General features: G+C 43.3%; 1 protein-coding gene across 2 annotated transcripts; it reads right to left on the reverse strand.

Moving 5' to 3' along the window:
• Positions 1-6,447: 6,447 nt before the first annotated feature.
• LOC109514912 (E3 ubiquitin-protein ligase RBBP6-like) lies at positions 6,448-20,052 on the reverse strand. Of its 2 annotated transcripts, none has more exons than XM_019868371.1 (19): positions 19,558-20,052; positions 18,727-18,823; positions 18,110-18,158; positions 14,914-14,958; positions 14,704-14,786; positions 14,520-14,625; positions 14,297-14,436; positions 14,041-14,213; positions 13,587-13,690; positions 13,102-13,260; positions 12,913-12,965; positions 12,497-12,596; positions 11,832-11,865; positions 11,690-11,714; positions 11,266-11,565; positions 11,069-11,179; positions 8,753-10,705; positions 8,392-8,506; positions 6,448-8,180 (listed from the first exon to the last, which is right to left on the reverse strand). In XM_019868371.1, the coding sequence occupies exons 1-19, from the start codon at positions 19,721-19,723 to the stop codon at positions 6,870-6,872; spliced, it is 5,124 nt and encodes a 1,707-aa protein (XP_019723930.1). In that variant the 5' UTR covers positions 19,724-20,052; the 3' UTR covers positions 6,448-6,869. The 2 variants fall into 2 exon arrangements, with proteins under 2 accessions (XP_019723930.1, XP_019723929.1); XM_019868370.1 differs by having other exon boundaries at positions 8,392-8,509.
• Between the last annotated feature and the right edge of the window lie 4,064 nt (positions 20,053-24,116).

The following is a 24,116-nucleotide window of genomic DNA, read 5'->3' on the forward strand; positions in this document are numbered from 1 at the left end:
CCGAAGGGAGGGAGGGAGGGAGGGCGAATGGGGGCGGCGGCCTGCTCGCCTGAACGAGTTTGTGGCTGGGGGAGGGGAAGCGCGGTGGGGGAAACACTCCACTTCCTCTCACTGAACACAACCACACACGACTAGATGAGTCGAGAAATTAAAAAGTAAGACGTATTACAGCTATTTCAAATCGTTGGTGTCATCGAAAACATTCAAAAATGACTTGGGCAGTTATGCTCATGTGACTCACAAAAGGACAAGGACATTGTTCAAAACAAGTTTTGCTTTTGCTTTATTTTTCCTGATACTAAACCAGTCCCCCCCCCCCCCATCATGAACATGTATCAACCTCCACCGAAACAACTGATAGAAATACATCCAGATATGTATCAAATCATCATAATCCCATTCCCATCAGGTTTCGGTGACAAGAAATGATGTTTGCCAGAAGGTAGGAGGGGAAAAAAAATTTTAAAAAAATAAAACTTTGATTTTGAAGGAAAGAAGGGAGAAAGGAAGGTTAGGAATTCCTTCCTGACCTTCTCTTCTTGCTGGCTGGGGGGGAAAAAAAACTGTAAATCTAATAAAACAACAACAATAAAAAAGTTGTGTCTTCTTTCTTTTGGCCTACCAATGTCTGATATCAAGTTCTCAAGTTTGTCTGCAGAGACTCTGACATGTTGCAGGCTGAATTTAATAGAAGAATGTGAGTGTGAAGGCTTTTATTCAGGCGCCCTGTGATTGGCTGCCAACTTGTCCAGGCTCTACCCCGCCTCTCGGGCAAAGTCAGCTGGGATAGGTTCCAGATCTCCCATGACCCTAATGAGGACAAGTGCAATAGAAATACCCTGAAAAGAATTTCAAAAGCGACAGCAAAAAAGGTGTGAATATTCGAAAAAAGTTGCTTTGCGGGTGCGAGCGGGACTGCACGGTTGCAGGTGGCTGTTTTGAACATTAACCTGCCAGGGGCAAAAAGCAGTCAAATACCTTACTGATTTACCACCGGGATCTGTGTTTACTTTACAATACGATTAGATTAAAGAGCTTGTAAACAAGACATGGCGAGATCTCTTCAAATCATATTTTTTAAAAATACAACTCTGCCGTTTTCCCCGCTGTTTGTTTTTAGTATCGAGTTGGGGTCTCGTGGAAGAAGAATGAATAGTCATTCAAAGGTGTTCCATGGTAACCATTTCGAAGCACTATAAAAAGTGGGTTGTTGTTCATGTGCCATAAGTTCAAATTCCACGTTGTCAGTCAGCCACGGTGATAACACGCAAACTAAAAGGCGGCCAGAGTGTTTATTAAATGTGGATGGAAGAATCCATTCCTGAAAGCATTTACTTGAGCCCCAATTACGTAACAATCATGGCATTGTCGAAACTCTTGAAATAATACTGAATTGATGTTTTTTCTGTAGTACCAATGTTAACATGAGTCTACATGAAACAAAAAAGTGACAGAGTCCCACTCTTGTAAAAAGATATCACGAGGAGAAACCGAGCGCCTCTGAGCAATGTAGGCAGAGATCAGGCGGCGACCTTGACAAGCAGCGTGTTGTATGCGGACCCGCGGTGGTTTAATCATTCACACTCATATTGACACACGCTGCCGTTCATTTTCCTGAAGACACACACCCCACACGTAACCTGCTTGCATAGTTGCGGTCGATGCATCTTCATAACGACATTGTTATCAGGCATGGCCAAGAAAGACATGAGCAAAGGTTCCTGTCAATAGGCAATGGGAATGCTGGAATGATGTCGGCTGCTTAAGGATTTGTGTGCTCGTGACGATAACATTGTTTTTAAATCTTGTTGTGACTTCAAGATAATATACCTGATATCATGTAATTTGAACGTAACATCAGGTTTAAATGTGCTGGATGTGAGCACAATCTTCTTGCCATACTGTTTGCCCGGTAAGCTTATCTAGTGCAATTGATAATTTAATGAATTATATTGCTCATACTGTAATGAACAGCCAGGCTCTGCCCTATTTCAGAGTCAATTGCAGGTCATAATTTCATCATAAAAACAAACAAAGTAAACGAATGCAAGACTTGCTCAAGGTATTCATCTTCTACTGTCTAAAATTAAAGATGAATATTTGCAATTGTTTTTAATTGTGTGGACTGCATACAGTTTCATCACATCATTTGTTGCAAAACCCATAAAATAATCAAATCACAAAAGTAAGTAACCGATTCCCAAGGGAATGAGAGGAGCCGCTTCCATTGGCTGGGAAGCTGGTCGGCCGTGTTCACTCCCACAACGGCGCAAACGCCTGCTACTAACTGCACTTATCTGCGAAAATACCAAAAGAAAGAGAACTTCACCCATGTGCGCAATTAAACCACACTTTGTGCTTGACTTGCGCTGGGGCCAAAAATAAAGCCAATAAAATGATTTCAAAACCCACGCTAGCACATGCTAACTAGTCAACCACCGTGCCGTCGCTAGTGAACTTTTGTTTCGGGGGCGGGGGCTCAAATTTTCTACGGCTCGAACATTCTGGTGTTTAATTAAATACAATGTTTATTTCTCTTTGGTTGTATTTGTCTGGTATGCATCTTCTGAGATAAAAAGGGATTCACTGTAGCTCCATTATGGTATGAGCATTTCTCTAAACTGTAACATCCTCATGTTTGTGCTTGACTTGTGCTGGGGCCAAAAATAAAGCCAATAAAATGATTTCAAAACCCACGCAAGCACATGCTAACTAGTCAACCACCGTGCCGTCGCGAGTGAACTTTTGTTTCGAGGGCGGGGGCTCAAATTTTCTACGGCTCGAACATTCTGGTATTTAATTAAATACAATGTTTATTTCTCTTTGGTTGTATTTGTCTGGTATGAATCTACTGAGATAAAAAGGGATTCACTGTAGCTCCATTATGGTATGAGCATTTCTCTAAACTGTAACATCCTCATGTCGTATTATCTGGGAAACATACGCGTCCACGAGAACGAATTATCAGGTGCAGCGCCAGGAATGTGCAAAAAAAAAAGCGCGCGGCTCATTGTAGCAGAGGTCAAAGAGGGAAGCATAGATAATTGTAGTCAAATGTGGCGGTATGTAAAAAGAAAGTGAGTTGTGAGGACAGAAAGAAAAAGAGAGAAAGAAACACAGAGAGAGAGAGAGAGAGAGAGAGAGAGAGAGAGAGAGAGAGAGAGAGAGAGAGAGAGGTGGGGGGGGGGGGGGGGGGGGTCCAAGAGACGCAGACAGAATAAGGTCAGAAAAGAGATTTGCATGTCAAGTAGTAATAGGGCGGTCCTCGTGCACACATTCGCACTGAGCTTCATACGCATGCCGTGTGAAAGCACTGCAAAAGTCTCTTTACACTGTAAGAAATGAATGACAAAATAAATACAGAAATGGCTGGAAATGATGACAAAATGGGTGTGATCTCATCCTGGAGTTTCACATAGTCTGTGCATCCGAGCTCAGTGATATTGATCCATTCGCCGTAGTTATGAGCAAGTTCTTTTCAAACTCTGTACGCCATGTAAAACAAACGCTGACTGTGCAGATGTAACTAATGTGGTGGACTGTGCGCCTATAGCTCGTGCATAAATGGCCTTAAAGGCATCAATCTTGCAGTATGTGCTCACTGTCACATTAGGGGAGCTCCTAATCCCTCACGTGGCCCTCAAGTGGTCCGCATCCTCATCACCACAGCACGTTCATTTTTCACATTTCCCCCTATTTTCCTCATTATTCTCCTCCCTCCTTTTCCACACACGTGACAACAGCTCCAACAGGCAGGCTCACGCTCGCTGACTGACGTTCTGATTCACTTTCATCTACTTTGTATCTTTATCTCCTTTCCTTTTCATCCACCGTCCAAAATCCCTTCTCAGGCAGGCTAATTATAAGTTAAGTGTCCTTAGGTGTTAAGCGTTTGGCAGAAAGAATAGGTTTCAATGGCAATCTTAAAAATCCCCTTTTAGTTTATTCGGAAGACGTATGAACGCGACATAACTAAAATCATAAAACGGAAGTCGTAATTTTACAAAGTTGCCATAGTATATGATCTCTAAAAAAAAAAAAAAACTCTCTCCAGTTGGATGCCATCAAAAGTTATGCCAACTGAAGGGACCCGTGAAGCTAGAAATAGCACAGCCGCACCGAAACAAACTCACCATATGGACATCAGTATATGGCATATCATCACGACATCGTTCCATTATGGATATCTTAAAAGGGTGCTCAGCAGGAGCTTTCTCTCATCATGCAGATACTGGTGATAAGATATGCACGCTTTTATTCAAATTGCCTCTCATCTGCATACATATCACCTATCAAGTGCTGCCCTTTCACCTCTATTACCGCAGGAGCTCATGCAGAACTCTGGTCAAAGAGCACTCGGAGCTGCGGTGTTTTTTACGACGCCGCACATAAAATCGCATGCAGTGTGCAGCTTCAGAAGAAGCCCGTGGAAAGGTTTGGGACCAAATAAGGAAAATACTTCTTCGGTCACATCAAAAAGCAACATTTAAAGGTCATAAGATGTTCTTCCGCAGTGTTTTGTTCATCTGAGTGCCGACCGCAGGTTACATTGTGTTATTCATTCCTTCTGCAAAGACGTCACAGTCAAAGAAAAAATGAAATGCACGATTTCAATGTTTGAATCTTTTAAACTCAAAATATGTCGGCACCCTGTGTGGTGGACATCACTCGAAAAATGACACTTTGACAAGTGAAGCTGTTTGATTGCGAAGACACAGTTGAGGGAGGGGGCTGGATCGTGATACAATAAAGTTTGGCTGACCCAAAAGACATTGTCATGTACTGGACCACCACTGGCCTTTTGTTTGGCCGTGAACAGCCATCGGGACCCCTTGCGGAGCAAGACAGACAGACAGAGAGGGAGAAGGTGCATTTGAAAGCATGAATGACAAAAGAGGAGCGGGATAATGTGACACGAGGAGAAGAAGTGTCAGCAGAAAGCAGATGACATTGAACAAATAAAGGACAAAAAAAGAAACACTTCAGCGAGCACAAATCTAATCAAGGAGATTTGATTCATTACAACACCACCGCAGATGATCGTTTTACCCATTTGATGCATTTTGCCCCAATTGACCTTGGTTAACTTTCTCTTGTGCATCAACACACACTGACACCCCCCCCCCCACCCCAACTGTCTGCTCACTAATGTTCTTGGACATGGGGGGAGGGTGGTGTGCATGAATGTGTGGTAAGATTGTCCTGGCATGTTGCCAATCTTACTGTCTCTCATTACCACTGTGTGTGTGTGTGTGTGTGTGTGTGTGTGTGTATGCACGGTCATGGCCTGGCAGTGGGACAGGCGTTACCATGGCAACCTCAGAGCAGGATCCAGAGCTTGTGCATCATTTCGATACAGCGGTGCAATGGCATATCCCCCCCCCCCCCATCAAATGGTTTCATTTGATTGCGGCTCATCTGCTTCCCTTTACAAGAGTAGATTGTCCTCAATAGAGTATAAGCAACGGGAGGCTATAAATACACTTTTTTTTTTAACACTTGAATTTCTCATTTCCCCTTTTTTTTCATTGTTTTATAGAGGGCCATAGAGGACCATGCATTTTCTAGCCAGATGTATGACAAAAATGCTGTTTTAGATATGGTCAAAATAGGTGCATATGTGCAAAATACATGCTCGAAATATACTCTGTGTGTATTTTATACATATATATATATATATATATACATATATCAAGTAAATATTTTTATTCACAATTAATAGAAATTCTACAATAGTTGCCCACTATTAATTGTGTGCATGTGTGTGTGTTCGATGCCTGCATAACTTATTCATGAGAGCATAGACTTACACTTTGCCCACACACAGACATCGGGTACATGCAGGCAGGCAAACAGACACGTCCATCATCCTTAACATTTCAAACTTTCATGTGGCATAAATCATTTTTATCATGAACATTTTGGTTTTGTTGCAGGGCAGCATGGTTGGAATGCTTGCTGGGGCAACAAGAGAAAGATTTTAGGCCACTTCCACCAAGTTTAAGACTTCTTATTTGCGACCTGAGACTACCCTGCACTATTTAAAAAAAAAATAAAATTGAAATTGACCATAACAATATTTTTAAAATCATCCATGATTTGCATGATGATCGGGCATGGAAAAAAAAATGGTGGCATGTGTCAGGACGATGGCCATGCTTTTGTTGTGATGACAAGGCAACAAGGCAATTTACATAATAGCCACTCTTATCCACATTTTAATGACCCTTCAGTCTTCGCACGGTCACGCTAATTAAACAGAACGCACGCTCAGCCAGCACGGACGACAACAGAAATTTGTCATCTCGCTCACACCAACGGCCGTGGGGATGGCTGACATCATGTGAGTGGGACAAAACACACACTGATATATCTGCCAACAATTCTGCAGTTTGGATTGATTCTGTCAGAGATATTTAAGATAATGGAAAGAAAATAAACTTTGCCAACAGTCAGCAACATTTTTTTTTATTTCCTACAAAACAGGAGAAACAAATTTTTCTTGTAACCTATAAGCAGCATGCCTTTTGAAATGAGATTTACACCAACAGGCAACAGAGGTTGAATCAATAATAAATTATCGCGAGACGTGAACCACAAATGTCACCCGGCACAATTCTTGGTGCACTGCAAATGTGGCAGTCAAATGATTTTTTTTTTTTTTTTTTGAAATGTAACATTTCCTGGCTTGATTTTCAGCTCCATCTAAAGAATAAAGTGCTTTTCTTTCACATTTCACTCGTTTTCATTCTTGGATGACTCTCATCCAATTCTAACATGAAAAAAAAAAAAAAAAAAGAACCAAATCCAGACAAGCACTGTATTTAAAGATGGAAAAAAAAAAAGGAGGGCAAAAGAAGCATTCCTCTTCATTGAGAACCCTCATGTTTCTTCTTGGACTTTTTGAGTTTCCTCTCGAGTTCTTCTGGGTCTGCGTCTCCGTGTGGTTTGCCCTTCTTGTGCTTCTTTGGCCTCCTTTCATGCTCACTCTTCTTCACGATGCCGCTGTAGCTGTCGTGACCGGAGGGCTTCTCTCCTCCGACTCGCTCGGCTTCTGCCCGCCTCCCGGGATGACGGCTCGCTTCTCTCCCCGCTCGGTCTTGCTGGCTTTCTTTTAACTGTTTCTCCAGCTTGTACCTTTTCCACAGCTCCTCTCTGCTCATGGGTCTCGCCTTGACAGCGGGAGCGTCTGAGTGTTTGGAGAGGGGGGATGCTCGGGGCTTGGCTTCACGGTGGTCGTTGGACACCGAGTTAACCGGGGGCTCGTCGGACGGCTTTCGTGCCAGGGTAGACCCGCTAGACTCTGGGGGTCCTTGCAGCCTTCCAGAGAGGTGAACGAGGGAAGGCGGAGGACTATTTCTGTGCTTGGACTTACTTTCCACATTGTCACGGTTGTGGTGCTGCGGGTTGTGGGCGTAATCCACCTTTGTGCTTTTGGATTTGACATCGGGTATGACATTGATCTGTTTTTTCCAGTCACTGTGATCAACGAGATGGCTTTCCTTGCTTGCATCTACGCTGACTTCCTGTTCCATGTACTTCCCTTCAGCATGATGAGAGGTCAAGGAGGGTTGGATTTGTGGCAGATCTTTTTCTTTCTTCCCCTCCTCACCTTCCCAGTTTGTCTCATAATCTATTGGCCAGTCAGCTCCCGTCCGTCCCTCCATCTCATAAATGTGGCCGGAAGCCTCCTCTGTGCTTTTAGATTTTACATCGGGTATCACATTTATCGTTTTTTTACACTCGCTGTGATGGACTAGATGGCTGCTTGCATCAATGTCGTCTTCCTGTTCTTTGGCCCCGCTGTCGGCATGATGAGATGTTAAGCGGAGTTGGATTTTGGGTGGGATTGGCAGCTCTGTTTCTGCATCTTCTTTTGCCTGGTGGCTTTCTTTCTCCTCCCCTTCACCTTTCCATTCTCTCTCATCATCTCGCGGCCTGTCAGATCCCATCTTTCCCTCCATCTCAGTGTCCCCGCTGTCACTTGTGTATTGGCCACTAGAGAGAGCCAGACAAGAGTTTCTCTCGGTGTTTTCATCATCCGTCTGCATCTCAACTGACCTTTGACTCTCTTGCTCAGCGTCTCCCCGAGCTTCCCTGTGGCCTGGCATCCCTGGTGTTGGAGGCGACACTTGTTCTTGTTCTGTCTCTTCGGGGTTCTGTAATTCGAAGAAAGGGACCTAAAAAAAAAAAGAGAAGAGCAGCTGTGACTCAATCATTTGTTAACTGGCTCCACGCGTCAGAGATGTGAAGAGGCGCACGTAAGCAGTACACACCGAGGCCATACTACAAACAAAATATGACATGGACAAAGCTCATGCGCGGCGAGGTGATTTTTTTGCACTGTACAATGTCAACGTTAACGGCAAATAGACGTTAAGAGTCACACACCTGCATGAGCTCAGGCGTGTCGTGTTCACCGTGTTTCTCTTCCCGTGGGGATGTTGTGCCCTCGATTCTGCTCTCCAGAGGCTCCTCACCTCCCCCGTGGTCCTCTATGAAAGTGCTGCTGTGTTCCAAAGTATAAGAGCAGCATAAAAGCAAGAGAATACATTCAGGAATCAGGATCAGTCGAAGTGTAATTCTCCTTTCAGTCGCACAGTGAGGTGACGTGCGCTAAGAACGGCACTCTAAGAATACTAGTTTTGGATTTAAAAAGATCATTGATCTAGAATTGAAGTTCTGATTCAATTTTAATACGCCATGATGTGATGAAGATAAAAGGCGGGCGGGCAAAATATGGATTCCTCACTTGTCAGGCTCCGCTGTGATGTTCTCACTGGAAGATGACATCATCACAGAGTCGGCGTCTTCATCAGTTCTCGTCTTCATCTTGACTCCCACCATCAGCTCTTCTTCTGGCTTTGACTCTTCGGGCGGCTCTGCGCCATTTGCCTCGTCAGCCGTCTTCTCTTCAACAGGAGGAGCAACTGACTTGTCTTGTTCGAGTCCTCGCTCGACATTTGTCCCGCTGTCATTCTCCTCAATCTCCTTCCCGATCCTCCTTTCTTTTCCTCTGTCATCTTTTGTCACGCGCTCATCCTCTCCATTCTCCTTCGAACTCTTCCTCTCTTTTTCTCCATTATTATTGGTCACTCTCTCATCCACCTTCACATCCCTCATCTCTTTTCGTCCGTCGTCAATTCTCGCGCTTTCATTTTCCTCAGTCTCCTTTAGATTCTGTCTCTCGGCCCCGTTTTGGGATTTTGTCCCGTCTTCCTCTTCGGCTGCACAAAGGTCATGAGGCCCAGTTGCCTGCTGCTTTTCTGAATGCAGAGCTTCTACCTTTACCTTCTCACCATCTTCGTTCGCATCACTCCTTTCTGAACAAGACCACTCCTGTTTTTCGGTTTTCTCTTCAGGCTTCTTGCCATCCAGTTTGATGTTGATGCTAATCTTCTTCTGTGGTTTCACGTTCATGCCTTCCTCCCAGATGTTTTTTACTCTCGGAGGAAGTGGTTTCTTTTCCTCTTTCTTCTGCTCTTGTTGCTTTTCTTTGTCAACAGGCTGAGGACATTCAACCTCGGGGATTTCAAGATCGGGGTGCATGTGCCTATTTTCAGGTGGTACGATGGGACTTTTTTCTTTCTTTTTCTCCTCGCCCACTCCTTTCTCCTTTCTCTCGGATTTAGTCGCTTTGTCGACTTCGGGCTGTGTGTCTTTAACCCCTCTGTGAGCCTTTTCCCTGGGCTTGACCTTCGGAGGCCTCTCCCCCTCCTGCCGCCGAGACGTTGAATCTTTGCCTCTTTCACATTTATTCTCACTTTCTGGCTTCCGTTGTCTTTCTTTCTCCTTTTGATTCGGTTTGAGTGGAATTTGGACGGCTTCCAAAGCATCGCTGTCCGGGATTGAGTCACCGCAAGTCTTATGATTCCTCCTTTTGTCCTTCTTGCTTGTTGCAGGTGCAGCATCAAGGGAACGAGTGTGGTCTTCAGGCACTACTTTGTCGTATTTGATCTTTCTTTCATGCTCAGGTTTGAGGGCAGGGAGTTCTTCTGACTTTGCGGTCGCTCCCTGCTCTTGGCTGTCCTTTTCGGTGCTCCCCCAGTGAGGTGCGGCGTTCTCGGACGGTGACGAGCGGGTGTCACCGGGCGAGTGGGGTAGAGGAGAGCTGCAGTCACTCGAAGATCGAGGCGGAGGGGAGTGACCCTCGCTGGAAGATTGCGAGTGACTGGAGCGACTATCGCTGGATGACTGAGACGGAGGGGAATGGCGGTGTGTCGAAGGGCTGCGCGGATATTGCAGGTGGTTGAACGAGTTTAACGTCCGGCTCGAGTGGTCTTCTGCTCGGTCCGCCCACAGTGGATTCGGGGGAGGCGGCAGTTGGTGGTAGTGGCTAACGTAACTGCTGAAATACTTGTCGTACCACTCTTTGTATTGTCTTTTCCATTGCTGGTAGTAATCCGTATCCGTCTCCTGGCTGCTTGTCGGTTCACTGGCACCGCACGGCCCGGAGTGGCCCTTCTCATTTCTGGAAGAAGCCGGCGAGTGTTCCACTCGTCTCCTGGATTTGCAGCTGTTCTGAGAGGACTTTTTGCTGTGATGCCGTTTTTTGCGGTGATCCGATTGCGACGTTGAACGAGAACCATCTCGGGGTGAAGATGATGAGGATGGCGTGGGCGAATGGGACCTCTTGTAACCGTAGCTGTAGCAGCGTGAGGGATTGGTGTGGCTGTGTGGGACTCTGTGGCGGGAGTATGGTGACCTGAGGAAGAATAGAAACGCATACTTATTGTTGTCCATGATGAAAAACGTATAAAGAAAAGATAAGATAACATAAAAAGTGATTATAAGCGATGGCAAACAACGTGATACTTTAAAGAGGAAAAAGAACGAGACGCGCCTTAGCTAAAGGTGACCGCAGTGTATCCCACCGGTTAGATATTTAATGTACCTTAAGAGTTCAACAAAACAATTAGGATACTAAGGTCATGTACATGTTGTACAACATGATGGCCACTTTCATAATACGATAAAATTCCATGTGTATAAAAATACAATCATTTTAAATTCTTTGTAGCAGTAATGAAACCCCAAAAAACAAAACCTCTCTTTGGAAAAGCGATACCTTGATCGGCCATGGGATTTCGAGCGGGATCGGCTCGACCTGCTTGAAGAGCGAGATGATTTGGACTTGGAACGAGAGGAGCGTCTGTAGGTGGATCGTGTCTCAGGAGACCTGAAGGACGCAGTTACACGCAAATGAATGAAAATTAAGCCATTTGGATGTTTATCAAGTGCGTGCTTTATAAACATGTTTTTCACCTTTCCCTCCTGTGTCCGTGATGGCTGAACCATTCCCTCTGGGCGAGAGGACGGATGGAGGGGGAGGAAGAGGGAATGAGGGGAGGTATGGAGGGACCCTGAGGGTTTGTTTGAGTCCAATTAGGCAGGCCCACTGGGGGTCCTGGCGGGTGACTGAGATACTGCTGACCCGGAGGGAATGAGTGGAAATGGTGGCTGAAGAAGAGAGGCGGAGGAGCAGGTGGAACGGAGGATGAGGAAGGAGGGAGGGGCTGGAATTCACTCGTAACTGCTGCGGGACAAACGGAGGACGAGGAGGAACTGTGGGAAAGATACATGAGTAGTGAAAACTGTGGATGGAGTCAACCTGACCGCAGAGTTGGACAAATTATACGGCAAAGATTTACAACTGACGAGCACAACTGTACACACAAACTTGGCTGACCTGTGCATGTTGGTTGGCGTTTGACCTTTGAGTTGAGGGAGAAAGAACAACAACCATGGTCATATTAGTAAACACAAAGGAACTCTACCTGCACTTCTGCTACTTGCTTGTACTGAGCAGTCCAGTTTAAAGCCTTCCTTACCTAAGGATGTTTTCTGCACTGGGTCATTGTGAACCTGATCGGAAGCCAAAGAGTAAATTTCAAAAGGAGAGGCAATATACTTTTTTTTTTTCCCCACAACTTTAAACAGTCCCCAGGCGTCTTGACATGTCTATGGGACGCTTTCATCAAAATTACTCAAGGATTAAAAATTGTAGACATTATGAGAGCTTGCCACAGTTATATCTCGTTTTAGGGTCACATGTAGTGAGTCAGCCCGCATCCTCGACCACATACTGCTGGGTCAAAGGTGAACTATTGGTTGACTCTCGCCAAGCTAATGTGCACCCGTTTCTGCCAGTGCTCGGCTGTTTCCTTTTCCGCATCGCAGAGTCGACACTGCGACCAGCTGCTTGCTTTTCTACTTGCGGAAGAAGAACACTTGAGTGTGAACAGCCGATTTGCAAAAGCACGAGAGCAGATTACTTGAATACACCACGTCAAAACGTCGACATTTCTGTGTTTAAGTTAAGATCCGTTTTTGTTGGTCACATTAAGTTTTCTAATTTTGTGAAACACTGGATTATTATTGTTATTTTTTGCAAGAAACATTTTTTGAAAGAAATGATTGAAATGAATGTACTTGCCCTCGATTTTCAAATTTTTTGGGCACCCACCATTTGAAGAATGTGTGTGCGCGTCCTCACCATTGTCATTGGCTTTGTTTGAACAGCCGTGGGGTCTTTGTTCAAGAACACAGGAGGCGTAACAGCCACTGAATCATCTTGTGTTTTTTCTGGAGCTTCACTGTGTAAAAAGAAGACATCGTAAGATGAATACAGTATTCATCACTTTCTCCCTCTGAGTGACAAAATAACCCACAAATATAACGTGTTTATGGTCTCAGCAAAAACAACACAAAGAAGCCTTTGTATAAAGATCTGTGCCAAGTACAAATATTTAAGGTAGGCAATGCATGATTGTATAAAACATATCAAACCAAATGGAAAAGACAAGTGCTTTTTGGCACCAGAGCAAGAGCTCTTAAGCTGTTACCAGTGAACACATTAACTTCTATCAGGCGACAGGTTCCATTAGTATGAACAACAATTTGGATACATACACCGAAGATTGTAGGCCGGAAACAGGATGAGCCCCAGACTTGTTAACGTCAGCCTGCATGCATTGCGAGACAGGAGACGACAGAAGATTACAGGAGAGATTAAAAACAAGATGAGAGGCAGACGGCAGGTAGTTCACAAGTCCTAAGCGGCGCTACTTCCGAGATGAAACATGTCATGAAGATGGTGACCTGCTGGTTGCGGGTGGACTGGTGGCTCTTCTTTTGTTGGGTGGCTGAAGGAGTAGGAACGGGGTTCGGTGTCGCCGTTGCAGTGAGTGACTGAGGGCCAGCAGACTTCCCTTTCAGGCTTTTGGTGTAGCCTTTCTCTTTCTTAAAGTTATTCACAGCCTGCGTGATACACCAACAGGAAATGAGAAAGAAAAGCAATTCAAACAATCAGGTGAGTATGAATCAGCAGTGAAACCTCCAAACCTCTCGCAAATTTATATGACCCGTGCCCATTAAAATATTGATGAAAACATTTGCGCTATAAGTTAAAGGTTATATAACGCCAACTAAATTTACTTCACTTGATGATGGGAGAGAGAGTTAACTTGGAAGTCAACCAGCAACGGAGTGCGTTCAACTTTGGAGGTTCCACTGCACCCTCTTTATACGTACAAAGACCCTTCCACTCATGATTTCATCTCACCGGCCCCCCTCTGCTACTTTACCTGACGGAGGAATTTATTAGCTATCAATGTGTCAGGAGATACATCAGATTGGTGACAGGTGGGACAGATGTGTTCTTCTGAGTCCAGCAAGGTCGTACGAATACCTGAACACAAGAGATTGACAGGTAGCATGTCAATGGGACGTATCCGACTGCAGAAGAATAACAGCGCAGCTTCGCGGTTCAATGTTACGAGGTTCCCAGTCATTAAGGATGGCTGGAGGACGGCGTTAAGTACCCTTTCACGGTTTCAGAGTGACACTTGGGAACATGAATGCCAGGTTAGCAAGTAGCAACTTATTGCATGCTCAAGACCGCACCAGTTTGTGTGATGAACCCAAATCTCTGAAGAATACGAGATATATACAAACACAAATTCCATAGGAAAAACACGTCCAGGTCAAAATATGACGAGCAGGGTGAGACTCAGTGTGTGTGCACCCCCCCATACTCACAGTCATCACAGTAACTGTTTCCACAGCACGGGATGACCACTGAATCCACAAGAAGGTCTCGGCAGATCAGACATTGGAGTTCTTCGGGCACAGGGATGTTTTCATCCTCTGGCTCACTCTCTTCTTGGTGCAAAAAGGGATGCTTCTCCTTCTTGCCCACGGCATACGCCTGGCTGTGGGCACGTGATCAAATAAATGAGGCATATTTGCTCTTGGCCTTGGCCTCCTGGATACGGAGTTAACCAGATACACTCACGCATCGATGGCAGGAATTGCAAAACGTCCACAATTAGTCAGCATGGCTCCTCTGATGTTGGGGTCGTCCACCTCCACCATGAAGGAGCGAGGAATGCCTGTGCTTTTCTTTATCTTTGGAGGAGCATCGAAATTTTTATCCTGTCGTCGGTAAATCACAGTTATGAGTAAGAGCTCAGGGTGAATGCTTGGACTGATTTATGACCAGTGTGTTGCTTACATACCCCAGCGGATGGACATTTTCTGATGTGGTGTCCGGCGTTTCCACAGCGGAAACAGGTGTAGTTGGCAGGGAGCACCCCACCTAATTTTTTGTTGTAACTCGAAAGACTGACGCAGGTAAACCATTGGATTACCATGAAGGAAAGAATACCGACGAATCGAGACCATAACGGAAGCATCACTTACGTCATGGGGTCGTATGCGGACTGATTCATCACCACTTTGATCTTATCATCCTCTGACACATCAGCGGCTGCCAGGTTCACCATCTGCACGGAGAGGAAAGTTTTGTGTGCCCAAAAGAAACGACCACGGCACATTTCTTTAAAAAAAAAAAAAAAAAAGATCCAGCTACAAGTGGGTGACATGGTAAATACAGAGCGAATTTGAGCATACCTTGGAGAATAAAGGCAGAGTTTTGGAAGAACTGTGGTCATCCATCTGTTAGAATTGAACACAAATCAGTTTCACTGAAAATCCCCAGAGTGAGAGACTTTCAACGTTCCACACTGAATAAAAGCACATATGCACATGATAAATCCTGAGGCACAAGTATGTGCTTAATCGTGGCACCGAGGGGTCACTTGGTTTAGTGGTGAAACACATTTTTATGGGCAAAAAACATTACCGTCGTCTTCCCATGCCAGAACTTCTCCTGCTACTGCACACACTGCTATCCTGAAAACTACAAGTCCAAATTGTGGTGCTTTTGAATTTCCTTTAAAGGTCTATGGTTAGATCACATCAATTACTGCGCTTTTTTTTTTTTTTTTTTTTTGCCTCAAGACATGTATGGAAAATCAAAATAAAGCAAAACGTCACGACAAAAAGCCATTTCCATACATTTTGACAAACGTTGAACAGAGGTGACTGGTAAGAATATCTCGACTCTTGTGTATTCATTTCAGGTAAACAAAATATTAGAGACCACTGCAAACTACAACCACAACCACAATAATAAACGCTCTGATATGAATGCCTCTCGAACAGCATTGTTAGACGGCATTTGAATGCATTTAAATTACCTAAATTGGATGCGAGTGCGTATTTGAGTTTTAAAATGTATGATGAAATTGTCCATTTGCCTCCTTTGAAAATAAGCATAAGCGAATCTGCTGCCACAATTATGCAAAACATTACTCGGCTAGTAATGATTGTCTTCACACAATTGTGGATTGACAGTTTTCCTGTCATTGAAGAGGAGAGCACAAAGCATGTCAGTGCTGACTTTTGGCTTTAGCGGTCAGCGTGCTCACATACTGGGTGACAAGCGTGGGGATTTGTGATCCAACAATAGAGCAGGACAATGGTGTCCAATGGTATTCCACCTAAAAGTTGAATGTCCATGATGCGAGTATTTGCTGAGTCGTCACCAACACAAAAATAACTTGAAACAAGCAGAGAAGACGGCCCAGAATAGCCATCAGCAAACAATTATAAGAACAAGCTAGCTTTTGCTAGGCTGTAGGCAATGTTTGCTATTACTTAACGGTAAGTTTACTTACTTACTTACAGCCTAGCAAAAGCTAGCTTGTTCTTATCATACAAAAGCTTGTTCTTATCATACAAAAAGCACATTTGCGCTACTAAGAACTAAGGTCATTTAAAAAAATTTACTGCCAAGAAAGCTCAATAAATGACCCGAAATATTGTCTGAAAAATATTCCAGAATTAGTACAATTTTTGTCTTCGATCAACATTCAACAGAAAATGGGCTGGTTGTACACTACCAGAATGGTTGACGGTAATTGTAAACAGTTGACAACATGAAGTCACTCAATTGAAATCAAACACGTAATACATTGGGCAGCTTCATCAGAAAACCTTTATTTGAAGAAAAACAGAGCAAGCGTTATCGAGTCCCAACGGGATCAATGCTAAGGAGAGAGGCAGACACTTCTCCTACTGAGAAATCAGAGAGAAAAATCAAGTCAGGTCAGTAAGCAAGTAAAAGCTTTGTATGAAGCATATCGTGTTCGTTTATAGAATTATGATGGGCTAAAGTACATGACACTAGAACTATATTTGTTTTCTCAAATTATTAGAGAGTCATCAAACCACTACTTGGTCGGCTGGAATAAAAGCTTAAAACTGTTTGTTGTTTCAACACAGGAAAGGCATGATCCCGTGTATTTTATTTTGTTAAAGCCAAAAGGCTTTTGGAAAATAACTTCTTTTTGTGTGGGGAGGCAATACAAACCATTAGTGCTACCTTTAAAACATGGATTTTCTTTTCTTTTTTTAATGTATCAGAGTTGGATATTAATCCAAAACTAACTTGCGGCTTTGGACGCGAGCCTAGTAGCTGACGCCATGATGCAGCATGGTGAAGAAACCGTTTTTATCAGGCATCAATAACCCCCGGCCTGATAAGGTTTGGCCCGCCCAGGCTGAACTTGGCACGCCTTCGTACTGAATGAGCCTGAAAGCAGTGAGGGGCTTTACTCACCCTTTTTTATTGAAATTAACTTCTTGCACAAAGAATGTGGAAAGAAGTGAAGCGCATCTAGTGACCGGATCTTTACCTGTAGCAAAAATTGTCTGTTTATTTTTCAATGTCAAATCATTTGGAAATACCACTTGTTTTTTTTTTTTATAGTGGTTATTTACTCAACTGCAGTGGGCATTAGGCATTTATTTTATTTGAGAGGATGCCTTTGCATATGGCCGGAACGAGAAATGCGGCTGTCTGTCGATTGGTCTACAGAATACAATGGCAATGCGACGTATCGTTGAAAAGTAGTTTTCCTTTAAGTGTCCTTTGATTTTTGTTTTTAAATCAAGAATGCAGAGCAGCTGTATGTGGAACTAATTGGAGTTAATTTTGCAATTGATACAATGCATAGACATCGACCAGCCAAATTCAAGGTGCTCATTTAATAAGCTGTTTATTGTGAATGCAGTTTGCAATGTCAAACGGCACTGTCTCATCATCAGAGCTGCGTCTAAGATTCTGCTTATGTCAAAACTAATGAGCAAAAATCTGAACAATATACGAACGTGACAATATAGTGGCCCGGTATGTCTAAGATTGTATTAATTTTTATTAAGATCTCAGGCTGTGTATGCTACTCGTGCGGATGTTTCTGTTTCTCGATTACAAACAACACCCACACGGCATTGTATGTTTGGTTATCTATCTGACACCTGACAGTACATACTCTCCTGCTGCTGTGATTTCACATGCGAAACCGGTCAAGTGTAGTGTAACAAACTGCAGCCATGTAAACTTAACTGTGAAGTTACCTAAATGTAAAATTAAATGGAAAGTTACCTAAAGGGGAAGAAAGGTTATATTTGTTCTGCAAGGAAATAAGGGTGCCTCTATTTGAGGTTTGACATTAATTTATGACAATGAATGAACAATTAATTGGGAATTGCCGTCTTCTGTTTGAATATTAATGATGGCATGATCTATCTCAGCCTCTCAGGCAAGCACCTTTTACCTCCCAAATGTAAATGATGTCGCAGAGTCAAATTTGCCTGACATTTGCATAAGGTTTTACTTGCAAGAATAACTGCTTATTTGACTACTTAGATTAGGTGCTCAATGGCGATGTGGCAGGAAGTGTGTGGTGATTTGGTTACGTACTGCTTTGACGGCTCCGGAGGCAAAGTGGCAATGGGCAGCTGAGCGCTCACTACAAAATGAAAAAAAAAAAAAAAGTTTACCAGAGTTGATGATTAGATGTTATACTGAAAACACTTTGTTGGATAATTTTCCTCGATCATCAGGCCCCATTTTCAATACGCAGCAGAATATTAAACACCACTGTGTTATATAATAAGGTTCCTAACTAAAATGGTTGCAGCACTTTGTGCTCATAAAAATACAACGTATTCGTTATTTTGAGCACACTGTCCAAGAATAACCCCGTTGGTCAGCATTCTGGATGAGCAACATTTCATCATGTCACTTTTTTTTTCCTTTTTGGAAAAAACACCTCCTCTTGGTTACATATTAACACGGGAAATCTCTTACATAAATTATTATTTACCAGGGTGTTCCACTGAGGTCTTTAACTACTCTTCCACTCTGAACACAACAAGGTTGAGTTTCCTTACAAGACTTCCTTCATATATTTATTACAAGCAATGTCCACAATCAGCAGAAAGCTTTTGCAGCATATGCTCCTGCATGGCCAGAGATGAGTGCGATTAAAAAGCAAAATGGAATTTCATGTATTTGACAGAACTGTTGAAACTTACGTGTTGTGGGTCTTCTTGACAGAGACTCTGATGTTAGGGACCCTCCTGACAATCACCGAAGAGCCTTTGGGGATGAGGCCCTCCTCGTCTGTATACTCTGAGAAATAAAAAAAGAAATGCTGCCTTCAACTTTTTTTTCTCTCTCTTTTACATTGTGTGCTTGTGACAATAACAAGTGACAAAAATGGTTGTAAAAACAAAGTTGATAAGCAAGTGTTTCAGTTTGAAATAAAGAAATACAAATAAAAAACGGCCTTAATCCAAACATTTTGGGGAGCAGTATAATGTATAAATACAGATATATTAAAGATGGAAACGGTCTCAGCTCCTCAGTGCGGCAGCAATATTAGCTGTTCATTGCAGAGGATACTGTAGTTGTGAATATTTATTGCACGTCTACGTGTTGCTCAACCGTTTGCGTTCAAATATCCGTTGCTTAGCACTGCAACAGTGATGCTATTCATTAGCCTGTCAATAGCATTTCACATTATGTATTGTAGCATTAAGCTTGCAAACTTTATTGCAAAGTTAAAATCACGACTGATGTATTGCATCAGAGAAAGAAATGCAGCACACATTTTATGATGAGTAAATTCTTTCACTTGTTAAGTTTTTTTCTTGTCTTTTGCTATCAAACCGTCAAACATATGCTATGCAAAATATCTCATTTCATTTGGTCCAACAAAAACAGAGGATTCTAAACGCACCACTGATCCCGACCACCAGATAGCAGGCAACGCTGGACCACGTGCTTTCTTACCGGGTTTCAAGCAGTCAAACATCCGATAAACAAGTAAAACAACACTTACACACCTGCCAATGTCACGTTACCTTCTTTGGTTTGCGCATTGGTGATCTGCAGGTCGCAATCGCCGGCTCGCAGCTTCTCCCTGCCCATGATCCGCTCTTTCAGGTCCGTCAGCGTGATGTGCGGCCCGTCAAACACCACGGTGGCGTAGCTGAGTTTGGAGGAAAATTTATAATGGATATGAGTCATGTTGAGATTAAGTAATCGCTTCAACCTCACAGACAGGAAACCCCCACGCGTGCTCGTAAATTAGCTTAGCTAGCGTTAGCTGCCCAACGCTTCACTTGGTTAGCTAACAAGTGTCTAGCAAGTCGACACTAAGACATGTCATCTCCCAAACCCTGGTAGAACCCCAGCGGGGAGTTAAGTCGAGGCTGAGTCAGTCGCTTTCGAGTCCAATTTGTGCTTTCATCGCACTAAATGTAGCTTTCGAGACGAGTTGCTCGCTGGCAGAAACTACCAGCTGTTTCCACAAGCGACGGCTCGTCAGCAAAGAGCCGGTTGATGCTGCGTTCAAGTGATCCAGAACACGTAGGCGCTAATAAAGAACGTCCTTCTCTGATAAGGTGCTGATGAAAGAGTTGCTCGAAATCGTACGCTATATAATATCATGTATCATGTTCATGGGTGAAACAGTGAACACGTGCTCGTTTGCAAAGAAAAAAAGTAAACTGAGATTTATATCTAGACTGTTTTTCATAAAGACGCTATTATGTATCCACATCATACAGTACCATAAATTATGACGTTGAGAGTTATGCCCCGACATGACAACAACGTTTTCAGGTTTCCCATGGTTTTGAAGGCAGCACATTATAGTTCCGATCAGTGAGCACCTGTTTGAGCCAAAGACAAATGATGAGGAAAAGACAAGAATTTACCGGGGAAAAAGTTTGTTTATGCACTAGATTTGGTTTGTCAACATTATTGATTGGATTATTATATATATTTTAGTAGCATTTTTAAAGGTCTCAACATATTTTCGCATCCACATATTTAAAATACATTGGATGAGACCTAAGGAAAATATACCCTTCTCAGTTGTCAAATATATACTTGGGTCATCAAATTGTATATATAGTACGGCGCTTTGTCATTACGTTTTTGGTGACTTCTATTTTAGGCGTGCATTTTAAATCATCCTCTGGAGGGAGACAAAACATCATTTATCGTGTACCCATGTGAGTTAGTCTGCACTGCACCGACTGTGTGAACTGAGGGCCATTTTTAGCCCCTGAGCCAAGATAAAACGTCACTCCATTGCGTCTGATAGCTGTCTTTACTATAAAATCCTTAAAATAAATGGATAATACATATTGTTTGGATCTTTCGACTGTTGTTATTGCAAACACCTATTCTAATACACCATGTGTTGACTATGATTGGTGACTGAACGACACTGGAGGTTGTCAAATATGTTCTGTATATTGTCAAGACTCGGGAGAATGTTATGTGGACAGATGAGATTAAGTTGTAGCCTTTCGGCAAGTCCAATCAGCTCCATGTTTACAGTTGTAGAAATGAAAAAAAGAAAAGAACAATGTACCTACTGTGAAACATGGAGGAGGCTGACGGTTAAGTTCCAGGGCTGATTTCCTGCATCTGGCACAGAGTGTCTGAAATCTGCTCTTGTTACGCTTTACAAGTTTTTACAACCGAGTTGACCTACATGGTTTGGTTAAAACAAAATATGTCGGGTCCGGGAATATTTTGGGAGAAATGGTGTTCACCTGTTTAAAACGTCCATTGAGCATCACACTCTAGTCACTGTGGAGGAAACCGTATTGGCAGCAAACAGGGGACAGTGGGTTACTGGCGATTTGTGAGGTGATTGGTTGGAGTCAGCTCAAAACGCAGATGGATGGAGATCAATTGGAGAGCGAGAGAGGTTGGAGGAAGTGTTTTGCACACAACTCTCTCTCTCTATCTCTCTCTGTCTTTCCCTCCTGCTTGCAAGGAGGGATTTGCCCCTATCTTGGCTGGCTTAGCACATCATTGTGAAAGCAGTGGGCGGATGGAGAGATGCAGCAGCAGAACGAGGGAGAGAGGATGAAGGGGAAACAGCTGCTGCCTTTAAACTCATGCTCTTCTTATCGTCATATACGATACACGACATGACTCAGCCATCAAAAGAGTGGATGTGTGTGCGCGGGCTCGTGCGTATGCATACATCAAAGACGGCATGGGAAGCATATCACATCAGACCATGGACACGGTGGATATGCAGCATAGAGTATAATGACGTGGTAAAAGTGTGATTGAATTAGTCAGTTCGATCAGTCAAACAACTAGGAAGATGGTTGCCGACCTATTTGGCGCTTTGAACGTCTGCAAGGATTGTCATGGCTTGGAATGAAGTGACACTACTGCTGCTAGGCTGAGCACGCGTTCATGAGATTCAATACAAGTAGAAAATTAACAAAGCAGGTACAGTGGAAATTCCTAATTTGGATTCCTGACAAACCGCGGATTGGAAACCAGAAGTTTTGTTTTGTTTTGCTATTTTTGGGCAGTGAAAGGGTAAGAGGGAAAAGGGGCCCACAACCACAAAATATGAAACTGACTGCAACATAGGAAAAAATAATCATTCTGAGGCCGATGGAGGGCGGGGGGTGGGGGGCGTCTATACTTCGAGATTCATTGTACATACAAATGACCATGAGTTAACTGACATTAACGTTTCTGAATGAAAACGGCTGTTATACTTTTAAAGAAAGCGTACACTGAGTTGCTGCTGTCAGCTGTAACAGAAAAAAAAAATCATCTGATGTGGGATTCTTGAGGGATACATGCTGGGAAACGCTCAGTGTGCTTTATGGGCTATTTGCATAAAAGGCAATTTTCTCTGATTGGGCCAATGGAGCTGAAGAAAGCAATTACTACAGTGCCATACTGCTCAATGGGAGGTTTCCAAACAGACAAATGTGAGGGCTTAAAAGGATCACGGAGAATTGAAAATAAATAAATAGAAAAGAATGGAGGAATATGTGGAATGAAACATGGAATTTTTCTGAGCAACAGGAAATCTGGGAGGCACTTGGACGTGAGTGACCACAGGAAGTCAAAGGTAACAAAAAGCAGAGTGACGCACAGTACACCCCCCCTCTCCCACCCCCCTGTCCGTAATCCTGTCATCCACTCTAATCTCTATGACGATGGCACGGAGCCCCATGAATGATGAATGATGATGAATATTCATCAGGTGTATCTGAGCTCCTCATTCATTCCTTCCTACACTCACAGCTTGGCTTGCTATTCAGCCTCGATAATAACAAAAGCTGTGCAATGAAGTGCAACCACTGAAGTAAAAGAGGAAAAAAAAAACCATATTGAAGAACAACAGTTTTGCAAAGCCTGTGTGCTCGTTTGAGCTGCCGGATGGCACCTCGTGGATGTTGCTTGCACGTCTCTTGAAAGAGTCCTACAGAAACACTCGTGCTTATTTAATGCAGATCTACTCGTTGGGCATTTCGTGTCTCTCCTGAACACCATCAGCATAAATAGACAACACAGTAAGTGTTTAATTGCATTGGTTTGTTTCCGCATGAGCCTCGTTAGGTGACTAAATCTTCTCTCCTGCTTTTTGCGCCAAGTGGAAGGTGTGCTTCATCATCCTAAGTGTCGACAAGGATGAACGCAACTTTGCGAAAATGGGCATCCAACAGCGATGCTCAGAGTCATTACGCTTACTTGAAGAGTATCTTGAAGTGTTATTTCCGTCATAGTAAAGTATGGATACATAATTTTGATCTCAGCAGTGTTTAAGCCGTGCATTTGAGTCCCGAGCAAAAAAATGGGGACTTACCCGACTGCATCCACCTCTGAATACCGCCACTATCATGTGACCTTTGAAATGTCAGTCCACTTCATCCTCCTTGGTCGGAACTGTAACATGCTGTTGCATTACACCAATCCAGAGCATCCCTGTGTGATAAAACTGCACATTTTAAGAGTGGCCTTTTCGTGAGGTCATTCTAAGGCACACCCGTGCAATCTTCAGGTTGTCTAATTAGCATCTTGAGATGCCGCACAGGGCAAGTGCCCATCAATATCTTATTTAAAATAAATACAATTGGAAAAGCCCATTTAACTGACCATTAGCAGCTCCTGTCCACTTCCTAAAGGTTTTGATTTGGCAGCAATTTGTCCCTGGAAAATATCGATCCAATTGCCGTCATGTTTGCATTTATACCTGTGAAAATTCAATTCTAAATCCAAACAGATCAGCAGGTCGACACAGCGGTGTTTGGGTATGGGAGCTCTACTAACTTAACATGCAAACAGCACACAAAATGACAACAGTCACACGCAGGCGCATTGAAAAGGTGTCTCTTTATTTTCTATTTCATCATACTGTATATAATACTCTTTCTCTCTAGATATAGGTAATCATATCTATGTAATGTAAGTAAAAGTGTGCTTTTTATTCACAGCATTTGTCCGTGTCAGACGGCTGCTAGTTGGAGGTTTACGTTTATAAGGTGTACAGAGATTCAACTGTGTGTCTGAGCAACCCGTCCACGATAGAACGTCGTAAGAAATTGAACAAAAAATGCTTTATTACGTTTTAACTGGACAGATG

The sequence above is a fragment of the Hippocampus comes genome, unplaced genomic scaffold (assembly GCF_001891065.2).
Source record: "Hippocampus comes isolate QL1 unplaced genomic scaffold, H_comes_QL1_v1.1 scaffold314, whole genome shotgun sequence".
Classification (NCBI taxonomy): Eukaryota; Metazoa; Chordata; class Actinopteri; order Syngnathiformes; family Syngnathidae; genus Hippocampus; species Hippocampus comes.

Excerpts from the sequence above, each read along its gene's own strand:
- LOC109514912 (XM_019868370.1), bottom strand. The coding sequence starts at position 19,723 with ATGACTCATATCCATTATAAATTTTCCTCCAAACTCAGCTACGCCACC. Across the intron at positions 14,214-14,296 it reads GCAATTCCTGCCATCGATGC|CCAGGCGTATGCCGTGGGCA; the intron begins GTGAGTGTATCT and ends ACGTGCCCACAG. Across the intron at positions 11,180-11,265 it reads CACGGACACAGGAGGGAAAG|GTCTCCTGAGACACGATCCA; the intron begins GTGAAAAACATG and ends TGCGTCCTTCAG.